At 43.4% G+C, this 22,567-nt stretch overlaps 1 protein-coding gene across 1 annotated transcript in view; it reads right to left on the bottom strand.

The window, feature by feature from the left end:
- Positions 1–9,040: 9,040 nt before the first annotated feature.
- TAF3 (TATA-box binding protein associated factor 3) overlaps positions 9,041–22,567 on the bottom strand; it is a 116,591-nt gene continuing 103,064 nt past the window's right edge. Inside the window, exons 5-7 of the mRNA XM_059816451.1 lie at positions 14,400–14,655; positions 10,638–10,744; positions 9,041–9,879 (exon numbers count right to left, since the gene is read on the bottom strand). Of these exons, the coding sequence (XP_059672434.1) occupies positions 9,765–9,879; positions 10,638–10,744; positions 14,400–14,655 (478 nt within the window). The 3' untranslated portion in view covers positions 9,041–9,764. The remainder of the gene's footprint in view (positions 9,880–10,637; positions 10,745–14,399; positions 14,656–22,567) is intronic.

The following is a 22,567-nucleotide window of genomic DNA, read 5'->3' as shown; positions in this document are numbered from 1 at the left end:
TGAAACTTAGAAAGCAGAAGAAAGTTTCTCTTCTTGTATCATCAGGCAACTTTTCTCTGCAGGTACTTGGCCTCTTGGCCTCAGACGGCTCCGGCACCAGCCTTGTCTGCTTGGTGTTGAGGGGAGCTGGGAGCTCGGCGGTGCCCGTTCCCATCTCGGCTTTGCCCCTGACGTGCTCTGTGACCTAGCACAAATCACTTCACTGCCCTGCTTTGGTTTCGTTGTTCATAATGCCAGCAGAAAACAAATCAGTCCTTGTTCACAGAAATTGAGTGACGCTAGCCTGGCCCCATGATTTCTCCAGGCACATCTGATGGGAACTATCACAGCTTTTGAGTCCTTAAGCCATTAAACTAATATCCACGCTGAATAGTTATCTGTTTTTATTACCCTCTCCCAGCGATTGTTGGGGACATCCATCCACACGTGCCAACTGTAGGTATGGCATGGTGGGACGTGTTGCACCGTGATGGCAAAATTTGACTAGATGTCTCAGCAGGTCCCCTTACGTCTTAAATTCATATAAATAGTGACCAGTTATGTTCCCTGGCTGTAGAGTGTGTTGCCAGCAGGGAAGGGGCAGGTTGCTATCTGCTAAGGTCTGATCTCCAGCAGCTTCCATACTCCTGGACACCAGAGGTGTGGAAGGTGTATCTCCAGCAGATGACAACAGGTACTTGTCTTGCACAGAGGGGAAACATCCAGTGCCAGACAAGAAAAAGTGAGGGACCCATTGCAAGCAGCAGGACTCTTCTGACTGAGATAAGGATAACTCAAAATGGAGATAAACAGCTAAATTACTAAGTCCTTGCAGAGAATTGGAGTACCTTGGGGGAGGCAATGCCAGGAGCGTACTCAGCTCTGAAACTATTTTGCAACATGTGCATCCAAGGCTGGACTCATACCAGAGGTCCGAGTAATACTATTTGGTAAGTGTTAACTCCATGACCGGTGCATGCGCTCCAGAAGCGAGAAGAAAAACAAAGACGTGATGCAGCTCTTGAGCCCTTTAAGCATGGCTTTGGTAAACAGAGCTGGTATAATACTCACCGGAGCCTCAGGCACGGGCTAAGGCACTGGCTCCTCCCTCCACCCACCTGCACACTGGATGACTTACACAAAACTGGGCCTAGTGGGAGCCCTGGCAATTAATCTGGTCCCCCCGCGTCTCCCCACCGCCCTCCTTCCCAGACACCAAACCAGCACGCTCGGCTCTGCTTGTAAACACAACCAGACCATCAACCAAGGCCAACTGAAAATGAGGAGTCGGGCGGGCATCCCGAGATCTGTAGCCTGTTAAAAGCCCGGGGAACGTTTTCCAGCGAGCTGGTGGAGCGTAGCTTTGCCAACATGGGCACCTGGGTGTGGGAAGAATGCTGGCAGGGCGATGAACTCATTAAGGTGGAGCTCTGTCACCACCTCCTGAAGGAATCTGAGATGAGTCCATCACGCCGCCGTACCCTTGTGCAAGCGAGTGTAGGAAGGATCAGTCACTGGAGCTCTGCGCTCCCCTGCTCTACACGCCGAAGTCAATTCCACCAGGAGAAATAGGAGCCCTTTCCATGTAAGTGAACTGATCTGGCTGATATCAGGTGACTCATTAACGGCTTACAAAACTTAAGTAGACCATAGAGTTGCTCTCTAGTAGTAGGAACTTCTTGGCTTGAAAGGAGGATCTGATGCCTGCCAAAAGCTGACCTTGGGCCCAACCATCGTTAGCAATAGCAGATCTGCCCTTGGACCTGTTTGCAAGAAGTTGCAAACTGCACCTGTTTTAACTCTCAAGAATTAAGTTTTCCAAAGGTCCTGGGGACAGAGATGAGCTGGACCCGCATGGGCTAATGATAAACTCCAAAGCCTGCAACGCAGGCGATGAGGGGTGAAGGTGGAATTGAGCTGTTCTCAAGCTGGACAAATACGTCTACTCAAGCTGTGTGTTTTCTCAGTAGTTTACGACATTTCACCCTCTGCTCGCCCCTTCATCCTTTTCCCATCCAAGCCCCTCCAAAGAATGAAGATATCCCATGATGATATCCCACTTCATCCACAAACGAATCTCATTTTCTATATTTACAGAAGCCATGTGAAGAAAAATATGTCCATGCCCTTAGTGGTACAGAAGAAGCTGTGTTTGGCCAGACGTGGAGAAAAGACTCAAATTGCTGGGAAGGTCACTGCCGTGTATACAGAGAACAGCTGAAACTTTGCCACCAGCAATAAGGATCATATAAGAACTACCTGTTCCTCCTACACTTTTGTTACCACAATACTAAAGAGGAAAAAGGCACCACAAGGTCCTGAGCATTGGTTTCACCACGTAGCCAATGCTACCTGTGTGCTATGGGTGGAAGATTGAATACACTTCAGATTTACTCCTTCCAAGGCATATTTGCTTTAGCAGCTGCTAATCTAGAGGCTACCCAGAAAGGACAAGCTTGCCATGAGTTGCCTCAGTGTGCTGCTCTTGAGTACATTTCTGTTGTCCGTGGCCCAGGTGCATCCTTGCTTGAAAGGGGAGGTACATACATTGGCTTCCAAACAGCTGAATAGTCACCTTAAACACATCTAAATTGGAATTACTGTGACTTGGAGGCACAGGGCAAAAATAGTCCATCCTTCTGGCCCCCATAGCTCACGTAGCCAAATCTTGCAGAGCACAGAAATAACAGACGTAGAGAATCAAATGGAGCAGGATCAGCTTCCAAAGGGGGTGGTAGGCAGGAGATGTTTTCTCCAATTCTAAGGGACACAAGAGTTTTGCAAAATAGGTTGCTTGTGATCTGATTAAAATGAGTACTTAGAGTCTGAATAAAGGTTAAGTGGATGCACTGCAATGGTTGCTTGAGCTCATGGCTTTGCCATGTTTGCTATGAAACCTCCAGGTAGACTTAAAAAACATCCCAGACAGGATATACGTATGACACCTGAAGCTTAGGTTCAGTGAGTTTGAAAGACACTTCTCCATTGCAAACTGTCCACCAAACCAGAGCATCTCCAAGGGACTCTTTCGCTGGTTCAGCTCAAGACTTTGCATAGGTCATGGTTGTATTCCCTAAATGTCATCTCATGAATTAGATAGCTATGACACCTTCAGTGGGATCCTCAGCACAAAACTGCTGAACATCCTTGCTTTGGGAAACTCTTTTTTTAGCCAGGGCAGAGCAATTCTGAATCAAAAGAAATGCAACATTTAGCCAGTGGCAACTGGGAGGGCTGAAGGGATGTGCTTCCTCCTGAGCCGTGGCACTGCAAATCCAGCCTTTTAGAAAGTAGGTGGCACTAAGAGTCAATGGTCGGGCTGGGTTATTAGATACTGAGTCCAAGGCCTGGATTTTGGGCTTGACTGAGCATCTGTCTTTGCAGAAAATACAGAGAACAGCAGCATCACTTCATCCTCAGCATCTTAATACACGCCAACTCCAAGCACTCAGACATTTCACAGCCCACAAAGCTCAGAGAAGGCAGCTATTGTACAATTTATGAGAGGTGTATTTTGACGTCCCTGAAGTCATTTTAAGAAAGAAGATGTAAGCCCCACCAGATACCCCTGGAAGCAAAAAAGAGCTAGTAGCAAAATAAGGTCTCAACATGAGCCCAGACAGGCTCCTTCGACAGAAAGGCTCAAAACCAGCGGATGAAAAGAGGGTTGGATTCATGTTGGAAAACTTGTTGGAAGAGGGTCAACTAAAACCTGCAAAGCCAAAGGATCTGTCTGGTTCAGGAGTGTAGTAGATGGCTGCCAGCTCCCAACCTCAATGAAAACACAAGTGTGGAAGCGCAGAGAAAGGCTCATTGAGGAGCAGGTTCAAGGACAGACCCGGCAGTGGAGGAGATCCTAATAGTTCTGCAGTTTTATCCACCCCGTGCGAAGGGTGTTATTCTAGTTATTTAACCCGTGGGAAGGTCTGGGCTGTCTTTACAAGCTTCACATCACCTGGGTCCAAGGCTGAAGCAGAGCTGCCAGAGCAGGAAACGTTATCCTCCTCCTGCAGATGGAAACTGGGACACGCACCGATCCTGCGCCCAAAGGCACCAGTAAAGCCACGACAGAGCTGAGAACTGCGTCCGACTTTCCTGATAACAAGACACTGTTTCTCCCTTTGAATGCGTGCAATGGTTACCATGCAGGTAACAAAACCTACGAGCGGATGTATACCCTAAGATGACAATTCTTACAGCATTTATTAGAAAAGTGCTGTACATATCTCTGTTAAAAATAAACATTTGCACACTATTCTCTGCCCCTATTTGTTTCTGTCAAAGGAAAAAAAAATTTTTTTAGAATTTGCACGCCAAATTAAAAAAATCCACAGCAAATTGTGCCCAGTCCCACATCTGGGGAGGCATCAGCTTGACGGAAGAAGACTGAATGTCTCCTGCATGTAGCTAAGCAGTGGTGGTGCCGGAGGCCCCGGGTGACACCAGTGTGTCAGGCCAGTGACACCCCATCACACTTGTCATTAGTCCCACAGTAAGCAAACGACAGGCACAGTAAGTTGTCAAACCCACGCTGGCTTAGGGAGGAATTGACAGGCAAGACTTTCGAATTTGTAAAACAAATTCCTACTCATGACAGGCGATGAAACCTTCATTTTTGTAAATGTGTTTTAAGTGTCTTTCTCCCTCAGCCCCTCGTTTAGGCAATAAAATCATCTAAGTATTTTCTGTTTGGTTTTATAGATCTGTTTCAAAGTCCTCATGGGAACCCTCACGTTCAGAATGCAACCGGGAGCTGTGTATTCATTAGAAAGGACTTTCTCCTTGTGTTTTAAAAAATACAGGGAAGATCTTCCACCTATCTTGCGTTCACTTGACATTTTGCGTTTTGAAAAATCGGCCTTCTTGGTCGAAGCTCTAGGCAGCAATATTCCACCGAATCCCAACTACCAGCACCTGCCCGGTGCCACCACATTTGAATGCAAGTCCCCCTTTGTTCGAGGCACCCAACAGCCGCCGAGCTGCTGTGGTTTCAGCACTGGCCACCAGAAACCTGAGTTAAGGGTCAGGGTCTCCGGAGCAAACCAGGACTAGAAGGAAAATTAAGGGGGAGACTGCCACGGGGGAGCGGGCAAAGGGGGCATGGTGATCCGGTAGCCCCCGGCTCTCCTCCTCTCTCCCTGCGGAGAGTATCACAGCATTTAAAGTCCTGGTGCAAAAGGTCACTCCATAAGCACGAAGGGCGGCACCTTGGCATCGTAGAATGGTTTGGGTTGGAAGGGACCTTTAAAGGTCATCTACTCCAACCCCCCTGCATTGAGCAGGGACATCTTCACCTGGATCAGGGTGCTCAGAGCCCCGTCCAACCTGACCTTGAACGTTTCCAGGGATGGGGCATCTACCACCTCTCTGGGCAACCTGTGTCTCACCACCCTCATCGTAAAAAACCTCTTCCTTATGTCTAGTCTGAATCTGCCCTCCTTTAGTTTAAAACCGTTACATCTTGTCCTATCGCTACAGGCGCTACTGAAAAGTCTGATCCCCCTTCGCCCGGCGCAAACCTTGAACAGGCTGAAACAGCACCTTCGAGGGAAAGCCCACCAGGATCGGCTGCCATAGCTCACGTTTAAAGGCTTCTGCTCACATCAGCCAGGTACGAGCTGTTTGCCGGCCGTAAATCTCCCGTTACAGCCTCCTCTGCCATACAGCACACACGGATTAACAGCGGCTTTCCACTTTTTAGGTTACAGCTGATCCGAAAGTCCCCAGAAGAAAGGGAGAGTTTCCTAAGTAGCATGACTGACAAGACTATGAAGAGGGAGTTTATTCAGAGCATTATCTAATTCATTCCCTGGCGAAGGAAACTCATCTACTTTTGAGACTTAAAACTTCTAAAGAAAACTGCTATGATCTAAAGAGATTGGCCATAAAACTATTTGTATTGAAAACTTAGCCAGCATGCCTTTAGTGAACTTCATTCATTAACATTCTTCCTGGCAAGGTTTCCATATCTCAGCGTTCATTTTATACTTTAATTTGGTTAGTAGGTCTTTGTTTAATCGTCCTATTGAAAGGAGAACAAAGAAGGTTTAGGTGATACAGTGAAGTAATACACTATATTTTATCTCTGGAAAGCCCAGACAAAGTCAGCAGGCTCTGATACCCCCTGATTCGTTTTTTTTTCTTTTCCTTTCTCTTCCAGGACATTTGGAATCACAAATCAGTTGCGGAGCATAAAGATCCTCACTGTACTCAGCTGCGGACACCTTCAGAAGAGAAACACCTTGTCAAGCAGAGAAATGGGGCTTTGAGCACGACATACAGCCCCGAAGGAAGATTATCTCCGGAAAAGTGCATCCCCATTACTCCGGGGATGGATGCTCTGCATTTGTATCTCTGTCCTCCAATAAAAATCAGTGTCAAGACAGTTTCTTCCATTTCTGAGCTTGTGCTTACCATCTCGGTATTAACGTCATGGTTTTTTGCGGGTGCAAAACTCATTAACAAGTTGCAGTTTTGCCTAATGACTAACACGCTTTGCAGCGAGCACCCAGCACTGCCGTTTTCTCCAGCGACCTGCAGGCACAGGCTGCCCTAAAGGAGGATTTACAGCATAAAAAGGATAAAAACCCCACCTCGTTTCACAATAAACGGAGCTGCTCCCCAGCCCCAACGTTGGCCACACGAGCGGGCAGCTCCTGGGCTGGTGTAAACTGACACAGCTCCAACTGACTCCCAACTGACTCCAGATAATCATCTGGCCCCAGAGTAAAGGCAGGATCCAACAAGCTTTTCTCACGGAATAGCTTTTACACTCTTTTCTTGAATATTTGCTACCCATACTCGCTGTACCGCTTAAATCCACTACGTACGGTTCATCAGTGAAGGGGGGGAAATGGTATCTGTCTTCTCTTTATACTGCGGGCAGATGGCGAGTTGTCTTCTCCTCACTGAAATTTCCTTAATTCTTCACTTTCTAAACTTTTAACCAGTTCTACTCCAACTACCTGTGGAAACAGATGTTTTCCAGAGGCAGTGCTCACAACTGGCTTCCCTCTCGGATGAAGCTGCCCTCCGAGGCAGGAAAAGCATTCAGAGACACTGATGCTCTCCCATGACATCCAACGAGCAAACCAACCTGCAACCCACCCGCCGTGCCCCCTTCCCGTGGACGGTGGTGTCCAAAACCCAAACTGTAAATGGATTCCGAGGAATACAAATGCCCAACCATAAAATCCCGCAGCGAATCAAGGGAGCAGCCCTAACTCTGGTGGAGTTTATGGAGAAGCAGCACAACCCGTGAAGTTATAGCAGCAAATACAAACATCTGGGGAAGCAGCTGGGCTTGCTCAGCCTTGGGTGGTGCGAGGGGCTGTAAGGAAGGTCCGTGCCGCATGGCTGCTCAGGGGGTAACTATTTTTGGAAGCTGATTATTCTTTTATACCACCAATTCCTGATACAGACCAGTGTGAGCGAAAGGGGAGGCAGGCTCTGTATGGCTACGGAACCAAGGCTGGCTTCAAACTGATGACCCGGAGGTGAAGGGCCCCTTCTCCTGTTACTAATCCCGTCAGCCACACAAGCCTCCTGAAAATGATGCTTTGGTTTTATTGCCACAGGGGTCATTTATAAAATCATAAAACCCGGGGTAGGAAACAAACCCGGCGGCGGCAACGCACGAGAATGCATAGAAATAGCTGAATGGCCATCAAAATGGCCAAGTTCAGCCCTCCCAAGGCACCCTGAATAATTTAGTTGATTAAATGTGAGAAGTTCTGATTAACGGAGGGGAGGAGGAAATGGATAAACAACTTACCAAAAGCTAGTTCTTTATTATTGCAACCAGAAATGACCAAAGACTGTGTATTTTGTATGTCTGCACATTACACGTGGAAAAAAACAAGAATCAGTTTTGCAACATCCAACAATTCAAAATAAAATTAAAAAAAAAGTCAAACCCAAGAACTTTCTTGACTGGTAATTAGCAGGGACGGAATATAAATGAGGTGGCATTGAACAAAGAAGGTAACAGTGCACTTTTAATAAACCAATTTCATCCATATCTCCACTGATTTGCAATTTAACAGTTCTATCAGCAAAGCCTCATTTCCCTAACTAGACTGGTACTTTTAAAAACATGACTAATTCATTCTCATTAATATCAATTTGGATGCATTTAAAAAATAACTCTTAATACCTGCGCAACAGGTTAAAAGGCCATATTCTCAAACATCAGATGTTTCTCACTGTACAGTTTAAAGTAGAAATATCCCCGAATTAATCACTGAAGTCTAAAATCGCTTTGGAAACAAAAGGTATAAATCTTTTTCCAGACTTATTCTTGTATTTTATTTAGCTCTGAGACCCATTGCACTACAATATCTAATACTGCCTTATTTTTTTTTTTGCTCTGCAATTTCCCCCCTCATTTTCAATGGGGACTACAACTCGTATTCACTTTATTGGTCTTTCCAAGGGGATACACAAAGCAGAGCAATGCATCTTCCGCGTGACGCCATTCTGCATCTTCTCCATCTAAACACGAGCCGATTGTTTTGGCAAACTCGCTACCACTTGTTAAAAAAAAAAAAGGGGGGGAAAAAAGAAAAAACCCTCAGTTCCAGCTACGGCGGCTACAGATCAACACACCGTAGCTACCGTTAAAAGCGCAGAGCCCCCTGGCCTAAGCTCTCAATTCAGCAGGCGTTTAAGCACATGTAGAACGAAGTGTGGGAACAGGCTCCTTGAAGGCAATAGGATTACTCACTTCTTAAGAAGTTACCACATGTTTAAGTATCGGAATCGAGGCCTAATTACGGTGCTGGCCGACTCCTCGTGCGCGCACCGCTGGGGTGGATCTCGCCAATCCCTTAAAGCCATAGGGACAGGCGTATGTCACGCGGGCTTTTAATAGCTGCTAGGTTTGTATTCTCAGGCAAATGAAAATAAAAATCCTCAAGCCCTAAAAAATAATTAACAAAAAAAAAATTACTTTATAAATATCAGGTATTTACACGTGTGAAAACCTTTTAATGGGAAGTGTTTTTACACACCAATGAAATGTACAAGCAATGAAAAGGTACGTTGACAAAGACTAAAAAACCAAAGTATAAAATATATTACAGGTCCACCGAAATAAATTCACATGGAAGAAAAAAATCGACACAATAGAAACTTTTTTTTTTTTAAAAATAGAAGATATATCACAAAAGCTTGAACGTGTTTATTTTATGTTAGTACTAAAAATCAAGGAAAAAAGCTTCATATATTCTTGTCACAAAAATATTTACCGGTCACTTTTTATTTCCACATTATGATTATCTGGCTCAGCAGGAGTAGAGGCTGAACTGTATCCAGACTACAGAAATTACTCCAGAAGGTCTCCTCAGTTTACAACTTACTGCAATTTACATTTTCTCCTCCTCTCAGCACCTTACTGCAAAGGCTCAAGAGGGATTAATACCAAATCGAGAAAGAATGGGACAGATATCTGTATTTACAACATTCATCTTTGCTGCTGCCGAGCCACGGGAGCGGGAGCGGTACCGCGAACTGCCGAAGTCTTCATATCGCTCTGTGCAAATTTCCCTCGGTAGGTGAAAGACAGCATCAGAATGTACCAAAATCCAACGCCCTGGGCTCGGACGGTCTGCGAAAGGCAACAGCCCCCAGCGGAGAGCATCTCCTCGCCCCTGCTTCACTCCAGAGTCACAACCCTACCAGCTGGCGACGGAGGGTGAGACACGAGCAGGCTGGATCCCCCCTGCAAGGGAGTCAGGGCAGAAGGTGCCACGGCGACCGCACGACTTCGGTCCGCTGAGAAGTCTTCAGTGTGCCCTGTGCTTCCTCTTCTTGTGTTTTTTATCCTTCTTTTTGTTGGCACACTTGGAGCAGAACCATTGTATCTCTTCTGGGGGTGCAGTCGTAATCCCAACGCAAGGCCTGTGAAGGACAGGAAGACATCGTATCATCTCAGTGGAGTAACGCCACTTTTGTTTCTTACCCAAAGAAATGAAACTTTTCAGTGGGAGACGGGATCTGGCCTTCAAATAAATATAGCAATTATATTATCATTATCTTAATGAATATAATGATCGAACAGAAACCTAAAAAAGAACTTGCTTTGAAACAAAGAAAAAATGTATTGAAAGGACACTCAGATAAGAAACGTTATTTTAATAGAAAATACGAGTGCACTTTCAGGTATAATAGTCTAGGTTTAAAATAATTTCAAATGCTTCTTTAACACATCTGCAAAAAACCTTATGATTTTATGTAGCTGTTAAAGAAAACGCCTAAAAAGTGATTAATTCCCTCCAACCCTTTTATAAGAGCCGACATTTATATTACCGTTCATACAATGCTTCATAATTTGAAATGTCTATCTGTATACACTATGCTCATAATCCTGCAGTTCTCACAAAACTACCGGAATCAGCAATATTTCCCAGCAGTTTCAAAAACAACTGTTATCACCAATGCCCATTAATTAAAAAGTAACTCTCCTTCACAGCTTAAAATCTGCTTCTTCAAATTCCAGAGAAACAGAGATAAAAATATCTTCCAGATTATTAAATTGGACACAGTAAAGCCATTTAAATATTCCCAGCATCACGAACCATAAAAAAAAAAATGGTTTTTAATAATACAGCCCCAATCTGCCAGGGAACAGCAGAACAGGATGGATGAGAGCAACTTACCAGTGATACCAATCATCGCAGTCATCACAACCTATCATTGGACTGCCATCATCTGGCTTGTTACAGCCAGGACAGATCCAGATCTGGTTACCCCACTCGTCTCGGATCTGGTGCAAAGAAAAGGAAAGTTAGCTGGTTTTCAGGGCGAAGCAGGCAGCAAAATTGACATTTAAAAAAAAAAAAAAGTTTCTTGCTTATCTGACAAAGCTCTTCACCGGCCACCGTTGTTATTTATGTATTCTCTGCTCCTAAGTGCTCGGCATTATGTTTTAATTGATTTTCCTATACATGATGATAAACGCATGCATTTTTCTGTATCGTCCTGTAAACCAGTAAAGCCAGTTATACCACCCGACCTAAGCATAGGCATTCGCATATAGCAGCCAGGGCTTAAGGACACAATTCCTTCTCTGTCTCTACTATCGCGACTTTTTAAATTCTACCCTGTTAATGGCGAGAACGAGCAACGGCAGCCTCCCGCGTAAGATAACAGTCTTATATGCGTGTAAAATATACAGTACCATGTGTACATCTTGCCGTATTACTTATTAGCCAAAGTCTTCAACTTCAACTAGCTGATAAGATCAGGATATAAAAAAAGTTGTTACTGAGTAACTTTCCATTCCCCTTATGACATTTATGTCACAGTACAATTTACTAAAGGGTAAACGAAACAGCAGAGGCAGATCATTTACAGTATTAGGCAGCTGCTTACTGGATTTATCATATTCTGAGCTTTATGAAATTTTTTTAATGTTTATATCCTGCTAGACCCATTGTTTGTATTTTTCAATTTCAAGTGGTTTCTTTAACAGTTCTTCGGTAAAAACATACATGCAAAATGTCACAAAATCCACCCAAAGAAGTGCAATTAACAATACAAAGTACAAAATGTCTGGGTTACTACCCGGATTTCATCATTCCTTTATGAAGAGTCGCACATTATCACTGAATCTTAAAAACATAAACTGTTTTGTTCTCAGCTTTTGTGTATTAGTGCATTTACACATATCTAAGGCAATAACTTTTTGCTTACAAAAATGATATTAAAAAGTAGTGGATGAAAAGCCCCAAATGCTCTTAGAAAAATAAAAACCACTACACGGTGGTCTGTACATCTTACACCACTTCCCAAAAAATCAACAAGAATGTACCAGAGCTGCAACCAACGCACCACTCTTGACTGACTCCTCTTAAAGTCCTGATTTTTTTTTTGTGATTTAAAACTAGAAAATACAAAGCTCAGGAATATTAAGCAGGGAACAATCCCCTTCCCAACAGCAAAATGGAGTAGGCAACGTCATACAGTGAACTCGACTTTAAAGCTGATTGATTGCAATAATCATTCCTATCTACACATCTAATCTCACATCTGTAAAGTCTTTTTAAGTTGGTAGAGAAGCATCTGCTCTGCAGGTAAACCGTCTGCGCTCGGCGTGAAGAGGCCGTAGTCATTTCTGTGGGGTAATCCTGCTGGGGAAGGAGGAGATGCTGTGCCCCGGTGCTGCAGAGAAGCAATGCTGTGGGCTGTCGGGCTGACAACTACAGCGCTTTACGACCTGCTTGAGCAACCCGTCTGCACCGGCACCGTCCTCCGGCACGGGCACTGGCACTTGGCAGGCACCCCGTCCATGGGGCTGCCTCTTTTAGGCACCGGCGGTGCCAGGTGTAGGCACCGCTGCCTGATGTTTCCCCATTAGAACTTTCCCAAATTTAGCTTTTCAGGGGGGATGTCTGTCTGCAGAATACTTGTCTCAGGCTTTCAGGGGCTGCAGAGGGGCAGGGTGGTCTATAATCAGTGAAACTTCTGCCTCTTTGTTAAACAAGAAATTGGACTGCTGGATGATGATGTTAAAAATATTGCGTCACTTCTCATTCCTTAATGAGCCAAGGGTCGTGGAAGGAGGGACAGTATGTGATTGCTGAATGCTATTTTAGTACAAACCGCTGAGAGTTAATGATCAGAGCACACTTACTGAGATGCTATCTTAGAGGGAGATCCCACATCGTATCTTATTTTTTTTAAACTATAAAATCACCCTCCTGTCCTCCCCCGCAGAAGGGAGTTGCGCACCTCTGTCACACTGGCTCCAATCTTATCTCTAGAAGAGCTTTCTCGTGCGACCTGGGGAAAGCCGTTTCATCATTCTGTGTCCTGGATTCCCTTTGTACAAGACGCTACTGGCTATCAATTATTCCCTTCTTCCTCAACCTCTCTCTCAGCTTTTTGACTTATAAACGTCTCACATCACGAGTCTCTCTGCCTGTGCACGTAGCTGGATCCTAATGCAGTAAAGCCCTGGTTTCAACCATCATGTTGAAGAAAGAAAGAAATAACCTGGAGCCTACATGTCCATTCCTACATTCTCCACAAGGTGCTAAGAGTGTTACCACCAGAAGTACCTAGGTAAAATTCTAGGTTTTCTTTCTTTAAATTAACATCACCTCCAAGTTATTTGATGGTCACTGAAGAAAAACGGACGTAGGACAGTATTTTGGAAATGTTTCTCTCTTAGAGTGAATCTCCAAGCTTCTGGGCGCTACTGTAATACGTGAGCGACACTGCATTTACACCTGCGATACAGAAGGTGAGGATGTGTATCCTGCACCCTAAAGATATGCACAGCCTATATGAGGTCATCTAGTGCTGTAACCAACTCGGGAGTGAAAGGTAGCAGCTGTTTAAATAGAGACGGGTAACACGATACAACAGTTAAAGTCCAGCAGAGAAGAGCACCTTTTCCATTAGAAACGGCAGAGGAGATTTACACTAGGAATCATTAGAAAAACAGGAATAAAAACAGAGAGAAAAATCATGCATATGTTGCAATTAAAGCATAGGGAACTCTGCAATAAAAGCAAGTTTCAGGTGTTTTAAATGGTGAGATGTTTAAACTGCCACCCGCTACAGATAAGCAAGGTGTCACCAACCAAGCTGGAACTTAGCCAGGACAGGGAGGAAAACGCTACTGCTGTTGTTAATGGTATCTGCTGCTCTTCGATGACCAGAAACAGTCAGGACTTCCATTTTACATTGCATCTAAAGCAGAAATTTTCAGTAGCACAGCAATCCTAGTCCTGCCTAGAGGTATGTCCACGTCCTTTTAGAGAATGCAGTTCCTACATCATGTTGGATGGGAGACTTTTCTAAAGGAATGAAGAAGTCTCAGTGCTACCAGACAGAGGCCAAGTTCAGAGCATATGTCAAACAGGCTGATGAAATAGCTACAGACTTTCTGCAATGCACAAACATTTGCAATTTCTGTATGTTGAAGAAACCAGAAAAGAGATTAGTGAACTCTAGACATTTCAAATGAGGGCTAAGTCAAATCCTTGATGTTGTATGAGGGTTTTGTAGTTCACCTGACTGACAGCAAAATCTATGGCGAGTTTTGACATCTGAGGTTTCAATTCAGCACTTATAAAAGCATCTATAAAAAATCTCTACCTCCAAAAATAAATGCTCTTGCTCAGTTAGCAGAAAATACCAAGTGGAATATAACTGGACTTGTTAGAAGAAACTTAAACAATGAACTGGGAACAAAGAAAAATTCAGTCCAAGTAGTAGTGTTTTAATTAAGTTATTAACCCCTCAAAACGCGTGCATGGAAGCAAGGGCTGGATAAAGAGTAGCTTTATACAGAGCAACATCACAAGTCCACGCACCATCAGTTTGAGACAATGAGTCACCCAGGAGGTCAACAATTCAAGAGATGAATGTCACTGGCACTGGGACAAAACACGGCAGTGTGTGCTACCTACCACGTAAGTACTGACGGTCTCGGTCACCACGCTCCTAACCGGAGCTTTGGAGCCTCCTGCTGCGGAGATGGCTGGAGAGGGCGGTGGGATCAGGACTGGTGAGACAGTAGCCTGTGGAGGAGGAGGAGCTGGAGCTGGAGGAGGGGTGACATGAACGGGAGCTGGTACCGGTGACGGCACGGGTGGAGGTGTTTTGGGCCGGCTCACAGGAGTAGAAGGTTTGGCCTCTGGAGCTGGCACCACTTTGCTGATGACTCTGTAGGACCAAAAATGAGAATCGTTAGAGTTGATGGGAAAGAAAGCAACGATCGATCACCGACTGGATATAAAGAAAATATAGTTCAGCTAATTCACATCACCTTTGAGTCATCAAAGAGGCTGTTTCAACCCAATGCAAGGACTGTTGTTGCTACACCCATCCATTGGACAGGACAAAGCACAGAGCCATTAGAAAGTGAATGCCAGGACAGCCTGAACCACTCCACAGCTCGCTGTCATAGCAGTATTCTCTGTGGCTTTACTAAACCTTGTTTCATTAAGTTTTATTACATTAGCTCAATTTGTGGGAAATATTAGAAAGGAAAGTTAATCAGCTGTGAACAGCACTGATTTTAATCTTCAAACTGAGAGACGATATCATCCTCTTAAGATCCTACATTAGGGGGTTCTCCAAATATTTGCTAGTTTGGTATTTCTTTCCCCAAATGTTTATGAAATCAGCAGTGGATCTAGTCAGCACAAATAAATGACGCACACTATATACTCAGCAGTTAAAATATTGCTACTTACTCGAGTAGCTGAAGTAGACAGGATGTAGCTCTAGTAAATACACAGTATAGAATAATCTTGCCCAGGAAGGGGGATACATAGAGGACCCAACATTTATTAATGAATGTTGATACACAGTCTTATTGATGTGTATGCAATTTAATGGACAAGACAGAAAAAGCCCTTACTATAAGGCTCTAGATTAGAAACATAAAGAGAAGGAAAAGGTTGGTTTAGAAAACAAAACCAAAAAACCCTCAACTAAAACACAGGATAGGTCTATTTGTTTTACCACATTTTGGTAAATCATTTAACTAACTTATTTATATTTGAATGGTAACTGTGGGAGTGCAATTGATTTGTGACGGGACTGTAGGAAGAAGGCGATTTAAAGAAAGGTTAGACATTCCAGAGAGGAGAGTATCTGAAGAAAGCAAAAAACGGAGACATCAAGAGGAAAACCATGACAAAAATCAAATTCCAACAACTCCTGAGAATCAGGAAAGTCCAGCTGCTCCACCGTCAATGGGAATGTTACATTCAACTTTAGAGTTTACTCCAACTCTCTTATGATACTCAAAAGGCAGTATCACTGTGATCGGAGACACTGTCTGCATTTCAAGTCAATAATCTAAGCCACCATTTGAGAAAGGTCTGGAATTAAACAGCAGTTAATGCTTGGCTGAGACAACAGTGTTTTTCTCCCAAGATATGCCACTTGCACTACTACGTGGGAACTATGGCAAGTTATAGTAAAACCAGACTTAGTAAAAGGAAACGGAGCAACCTGCCAACTGCAGCATCACACCTACCTTCCCAGGCATACTATGAATGACTAGGGGAAGAAAACCAAACCCAAGGAAGTTCAGAAACTTCGAGTGGAGCAGCATCTAAAAGGCGTTAGATGAATCGCCATCAGCAACACTGAAGGCTTTCACACCACTTAATGTCCTAGTGATTGCTTCAGGTACCTACTCTGGGAGGTCAGGCTCTTTAAATGTGTCATTAAGGTGCTAGACTGTGAGTCGAAGTACAGGACTCGTAACTTAAACTGTCTGTGACTTGCAGAAGGAAGGAAGTCCTATTATCAGGCCATCCTGGGAGCAACCTACACATCAAATCCAGTCTCTTTCTCCTGTTAGCGGGGTACATCCGAAAACCCACTGTTATCTCCCACCAAGAAAGTTTTCTCTTTGACTCTCGAATGTCCATGATGTGTTTCTCGTTTAACGAAAAGTCTTAGTGCGCGGCTCCCTGGGGCTCCTGCCAGACTGGCCACCCCGACTCAGGTGCTTCTTCTGTGCCCTCTTCCTTCCACTGCTCCTGCAGAGAGCCCTGGCTCCCAATGCTGAACGCCCAAGACCTTGGTTGGCAGCAATACTCCCATGGTTTCCAAAGTTACCCTCACGACTTGAGAGCCACCTCTCAATAAAAAAAAAAAAAATCTTAGCAATAATAAAAGCAAGGAGAGGGCCAGACAGCAAAATATTTGGCACAGCAAAAGTCATTTGGACGGTTTCAAACATCATTACCCCTTCACTCCCCGCCTCCCTCTTCTACCCCCTCCAAGTAAACAAAGTCCTGCTATGAGTTCTTCAGGGAGTCAACCCTCCCTGCGTCTAGACTAGGAAATGTATTAGCTAATAGGATTTTAAACACAACTCTGCACACAGTGTAAACAGTTTTAAAGAAGTATTAGCTAATATAATTTGAATAGGAGTGATCATGCCTGGCTAACATATGAAATGAAATTACATAGTTTCTTGGTCTAGATAAAGCCAGGTTCTCCTCCTGGACAGGGTCTTTGAAGCCACTCTGCCGATAACTGCAGAAGCTACAAGGAACATCACATACGAAATCTTCCAAAACTACAAATATTCATTAGCGGGCGACACACACTCATTGATTGGCTGGGTTGCTTGAAGTGTGCAATTAGGACACGTTCAGTATATAGGGCAGCTTGTTTATCTTGATTTTAGAGCTCAGTTATCAAAACAGGAGATCGGCATTTCGGAGCACGCTTAGGCCTACCACTCCCTTGGGCTAATAAAGTTCAGAGACTTTAGACTCCACAGTGGAGAAATGAATGGCTTTGTGCTACACCATTAGAGGTGATGGAGTAATCTCAGCGAGGGTGGTTTAGCCTGTCCTCCTTCCTGACGAAGGGGCTGCATACATGGCAATATGGAGGTGGGGAGAAATCAAAGGGAAATAGCAGTCCCACGACTAATAATTAACGTTACTTCAGACTTGGAGAGAAACCTGATATCAAAACACTATGTAAATGATGGCAAGATTTATGAGCTCTATTTTATAGATGGGAAAAGTGAGGCACAGAGCACACTGCAAGTAGGCGGTACTTACTACAGCAAAGCTTCGATCCTCCTGGTACCTAGGTCCCTGCTAGGAACTAAACTCTACATTTGGACATCACCATACATACATTGTTACCTCCTTTCCCAAATGTGTTTTTCATAGGCTTCCAGAATCAGCACTGCAAGTACATTAAAAGTCTGCAAGTACAATACTAAATAAGACAAAATTTCACCTCCTTCCTCACCCCAATCCAAAAACTCTAAAACTGAGGCTGGATTAATATTTTTTGAGGTAATCAAATACAAATGAACATCAACCACCATCGATACACTCAGCGGCCCAAGACAAGAATTATACTTCTCTGCAGGCTGTTTGCCTGACAATATATCACAAACACCTTCTACACTGAAAGATAAAAAGTCAATTAAAGTTGTTTTTGAATCAAAATTGTTCCTCCAGAATGAATGGGTGTGAGAAAACCCTTGGAATAGATGTGGTAATAAAAGTCTCTATAAATCATAACTAAAGGCTACCACTCCCTTTAAAAAAAAAACCAGAATTAATGTAAACACTGTGTATCTGGTTGTGTCTAACCTAAATTCACTTCGGATTTCTTTTTAAACGCTAGCAGGAACTGTATTTCTTACAGAACCTTGATGCATTTATAATCGAATGCCTGTATCGATACACCTCTTCATAATGGTAGAGCAAATGAAAACCCATTTTCATCATTACCCTGGGGCAATCACCCCATTCACAGCTACAGATGCAAACTCAAACAGGATGAAAATGGAGTGTTGGCTTGCAGGCAAAGCGCAAATTCTACCAAGATTTTAAGTGTGGCGACAGGTCAGTTGGTTTGTCATCGGCTCTAACTGGCATCAGCTGTAACACGCTACATCTGGAGCAAAATGAGGCTCCAAGGTGTGAAATGGTTTCCTATCTTTGGAAGTAATTTATTTGATTTCATTCTGATCCTTACGGCTGAAAGCCCCATTGACTGCTTCATATAAACACAGGGAAAAGACATGTGCACCGAAAGGAAATGGCTTTTCAAAAATAGGATATGAGCCACAGGGCTGAATGATTGCTGTGGGTGATGAGCTCCAAAAAAATGCTGCATCAGTACTTCGAAAGGTCTAGTTAAAAATTACAGCAATCTTCGTTTCTCAGAGGCAAAGCTCCAAAGAAGCTGTTTCTTTGCCCAAAGGAAAAACAACATTTGAAAAATCCTAATTCTTTTCTGAACCCATTTTTAAGCAAGGAGCAGGAGCTAAAGGGGTCTTTGTACCTAGGAAAATGACACCATCAACTCACTGACATAATTAAAATTAGTACAACTCACTTGGATTATTATGAGTGATATTATTATCTATTAGTATTGATATTCCCTTATTAAGTTCCTTGATGCTAGAAAATTAAGTGGTGTAACTATTTTATTAATGAAAAATCTGAGAACCAGAAAAAAAATGAAATACTCTAAGACCTATGGGTAACAGTGTCAAAAACACCCAGGGGAATTAGGAAGATTTCCATATGGTTTAGATTCTTCACAGATTAGAGGTGATTTTGAAAATTTTATTCCAACCCTGGAGGAGAATCAGTGTAATTTAAGCCCTGTAATGTAGGCTAATTCCCGTATTACTTTTAGAAAGGGAAATTTAGTTTTTATCTCCTATGCCCTGCTGAATATTTTATTCTGTACAAACAAGTCATATTGGCAAATACAAGCTCCACAAACACACGCTATGACCAACTTGCGCGTTTGCAGAGTGCCAAAATGTATCAAACCTCCAGCAGAGCCCTGAGCAATTTTGCAAGTGAAAAGACTTCAGTACTTAAACCTGAAATTAAAAAAATATAAATATTTTCATGTGATAAATTGTCTGCAATGTGATATTCTTACCTAGCAAGGAAAATGAACTTTGAACACTTACTTCAAGTTATTATCCATTTTTGGGGACAGTACCTGGTCTCATACAAATGGCAGAACTTCCACATAAGTGTGTTGACCTTCAGTGGTGCACATGGAGCTCAAAAGCCCATTCTCCATTTCATCAGTATGGCAAAACCACGCAAATATCCCTTCCTGGACAAATGAGTCTAGTGATTCTGCAGGCATCGTGTCACCTAATCCCATTCACAAGTTTATTGAGCTTCGTCTTAAAACCGGTTAATCTTTTTGTCCCCACCATTACCCTGTTCCAGGATCTCACTGCTTTGGTGGCACAGCAACCTTTTCTAATTTCCAGCCTACATTCATAGCCAATTAATTCCCATTTGTTTTTGTGCCAACATTGTTCTTTAGCTTAAATTGCTTTCTCCCTCCAAAATGTTTACTCGCCTGATGTATTTGTAGCCAGCAATCATATCCCCTCTTCACATGCTAGACTAAACACACAAAGTTGCTCTCCTCTTCTATCATAACAGAGACTCCCCTATGCTCCCCTTAAGAGCGCTCCGAGCCCTCCTCTGCACCTGCTCTTCCCAATTCATCCTTCCTGAATACAAGCTGCCTTCAAGAACTGAATATAACATTTCAGATGAAGTATCAACAGGTTCTCATACGATGGCCCGGACACTTCCACTATCTCTGCTAAAATTACCTCTTGCAATGCATCCTACGGTCACACTTCTATCAGGTTGGCAACTCCGTCATTCTGTGATCAACTGATGATCCCTCACCCACTTAATGCACCTACCGTAGTGATACATCTACTAATCAGCTCTTTACTTCTGGCTCAAGTTTCTCTTGTTTAAACTTCAAATGCAAAGCCTTAACTGCAATTTTTCATTTACTGAATAAAATACCATTTTTTCCCTTCTATTCAAGGGGATTCAGTTCTTTCCAGACAATCGTCGGATCCTCATTTGTACTGACATGGTCCTTCAACCTTACTGCCAACAAAACCCATCAGCGTTCTACCTCCTTCTTTGACAAAATTCTAAAGGAAACTATTAAATCAAACCAGTCCTGAAATACATCCTTGAGTGTGTTCACTAGCAACCTCCTCTCCGGTTAGATAAGCTCTCTTACAACTCAGTTGCTTTGAGCTAGTTCCTTACTACTGAGCCGTTCCTCTGCTAATCCTGTCTTTGCCAGCTTCACTATGAATGTCCTCTGTGGTAGTATTAAGCATTTTCCTGAAATCCAGCTTGGATTCGCCATCCTTTATTCATCCAGAAGACAGCATCCCTTCTCCCAGTGGTAGGACAGATGTCAACTTTATTCCAGCTACGCACATGCGAGTGTCCCAGCTCTTCTCCACTGCAGCTGAGACTTCCCCTTGGAGGGCAAGCGATTTGATCCTGCACCCAGCGACTGCTTCCCCAGTCCAGCAGAAATCACTCAGCAGTGGGAGGTGGAGGCAGCTGCTCACAGCGTTGGTGGTGGAAACAGATACCCGAGATGCACGGCAAAAAAATCAGCCATTGCCAGCCACAGCTCTTGCAGGGACTGCCAACCAGACTAGGCTAACCTAGAAAATCAGTTGCTTTATCAAAGATTGATATCAAGCCTGTTGGTACGGCTCACTTCCGTTTTGTGTTTTATTCCATTACTTCCAAGCCTTTAATCAACCCTTCCTCCAAAATTTGTTTTATGTGTACTGCTGTCACCGGTTGTCTAGATTACTCTTCCTTTCTTCCCTTCTTCAGCACTTCTGCTTTTTCTATTATTTCTTAAAAAAAGATTTAACAAACATTGCATTTTAAAATATAAAGAAATGTATTAAAAATTACTTGTCACTGAGTCTGCAAATTCACGACCCAGTTCTTCCACAAGCTGGGAGAAAGATTCTCCTATTCCTCGATTTCAGTGCGTAAAGGTCCCTATATTTTGCTTCCGATTCATTATGGTAATTTCCACCACTGTCAACCTACTGCTGTTATCCATCTTGTCCTAGTAGTTCTCAGTAAAGGACAGAATGAACATGGGATCTTTCTGTTCTTGGCTCATACGGATATTATCCTTCATCTTCTCCCTGTCTTCATTTCCACAGTCCTCCTTCTTCCCTTCTTTTCCTATTTCCTCAACATCCTTCACAACATTTAATTCAGCTTGACTTCTGCCAAGCCTGACTTCACCTCCACAGTCTTTTGCCTTGAAGACGTAACTTCTTTGCTAACAGTCCCTTTCTCCTAGAGGTATGACGCTTCTTTCCAACATCCTTTTGGAAGGAGTTATTGCACAAGTCACTCTGTAGTCATTTTGCTACAAGTGCCCCCTTCCCACAGGCAGAAATCACCACTTTTGAGTCCATTAGTTTTTCAGTCCAGCTGACATTTTTAGCCAACTCCTTTGGTTTATGGACATTTGCACTCTTGAAATTGAATTACAGGTTTTCTACTGTTTATTTTTCCATTACTTTAAGTGAAACAGAGTTCTGCCCTTGGCCTCCACTCGCTGTATCTGTTACACCAGGGTATTTCTCCCAACAACCACAAACACCTTTCTGCCAATGACTCCTAAACCTCCCTCCCATTCTTTCTCACCATTCTGACTTACATCTCCGGATGGTTCATCGCCAGTCTGACAAAACAAAACTGAGCTGGTAGCGTGGCGTCTTGGTATCTTTCATCTTCTTTTCTCTCTTATCATCAATAACAAGCTGCTCAGAGCTTTGGTGTGAAAACCACCTGGCATTATCCGCTTCTGCTGAGCTCTCAACAGCAAAACCAGAAGCTGGTAAAACATGTTCATGCCAATGAGCTCTTTGCAAACTTTCTCTTACATGTTCCTTGCAAACTGCCCTTTATTGTCATTTGTTTTGGGAAATGTTATGGGACGCATGATCTAGAAGCTTGCCCGTACACCAGTCCTACATCTATCCTCTTTAATGGGAACTAGTGTAGAATATGAATTTTATTAACTACCAGAAAATTATGCCAGCATGGGTTTAGAAACCTCTAAAATAGTGATTTCCAGCTTGTTACCAAGACATGTTTTTGTAAGAATCAAGTGAGCTGCCCAGTCCTGAACTTGGAGGCTCTGTGCGGCTACAGATCAATTGCTCACAGGACAGCTTTACTAAATTCAGGTAGGACCATATTTTTCTTTTGTGTCTACGGATGGCTACTTCTCT

This window comes from Gavia stellata, chromosome 4 (genome assembly GCF_030936135.1).
Source record: "Gavia stellata isolate bGavSte3 chromosome 4, bGavSte3.hap2, whole genome shotgun sequence".
Classification (NCBI taxonomy): domain Eukaryota; kingdom Metazoa; phylum Chordata; class Aves; order Gaviiformes; family Gaviidae; genus Gavia; species Gavia stellata.
Note: the sequence above shows the minus strand (reverse complement) of the source record. Positions and strands in the feature narration are given on the sequence as shown.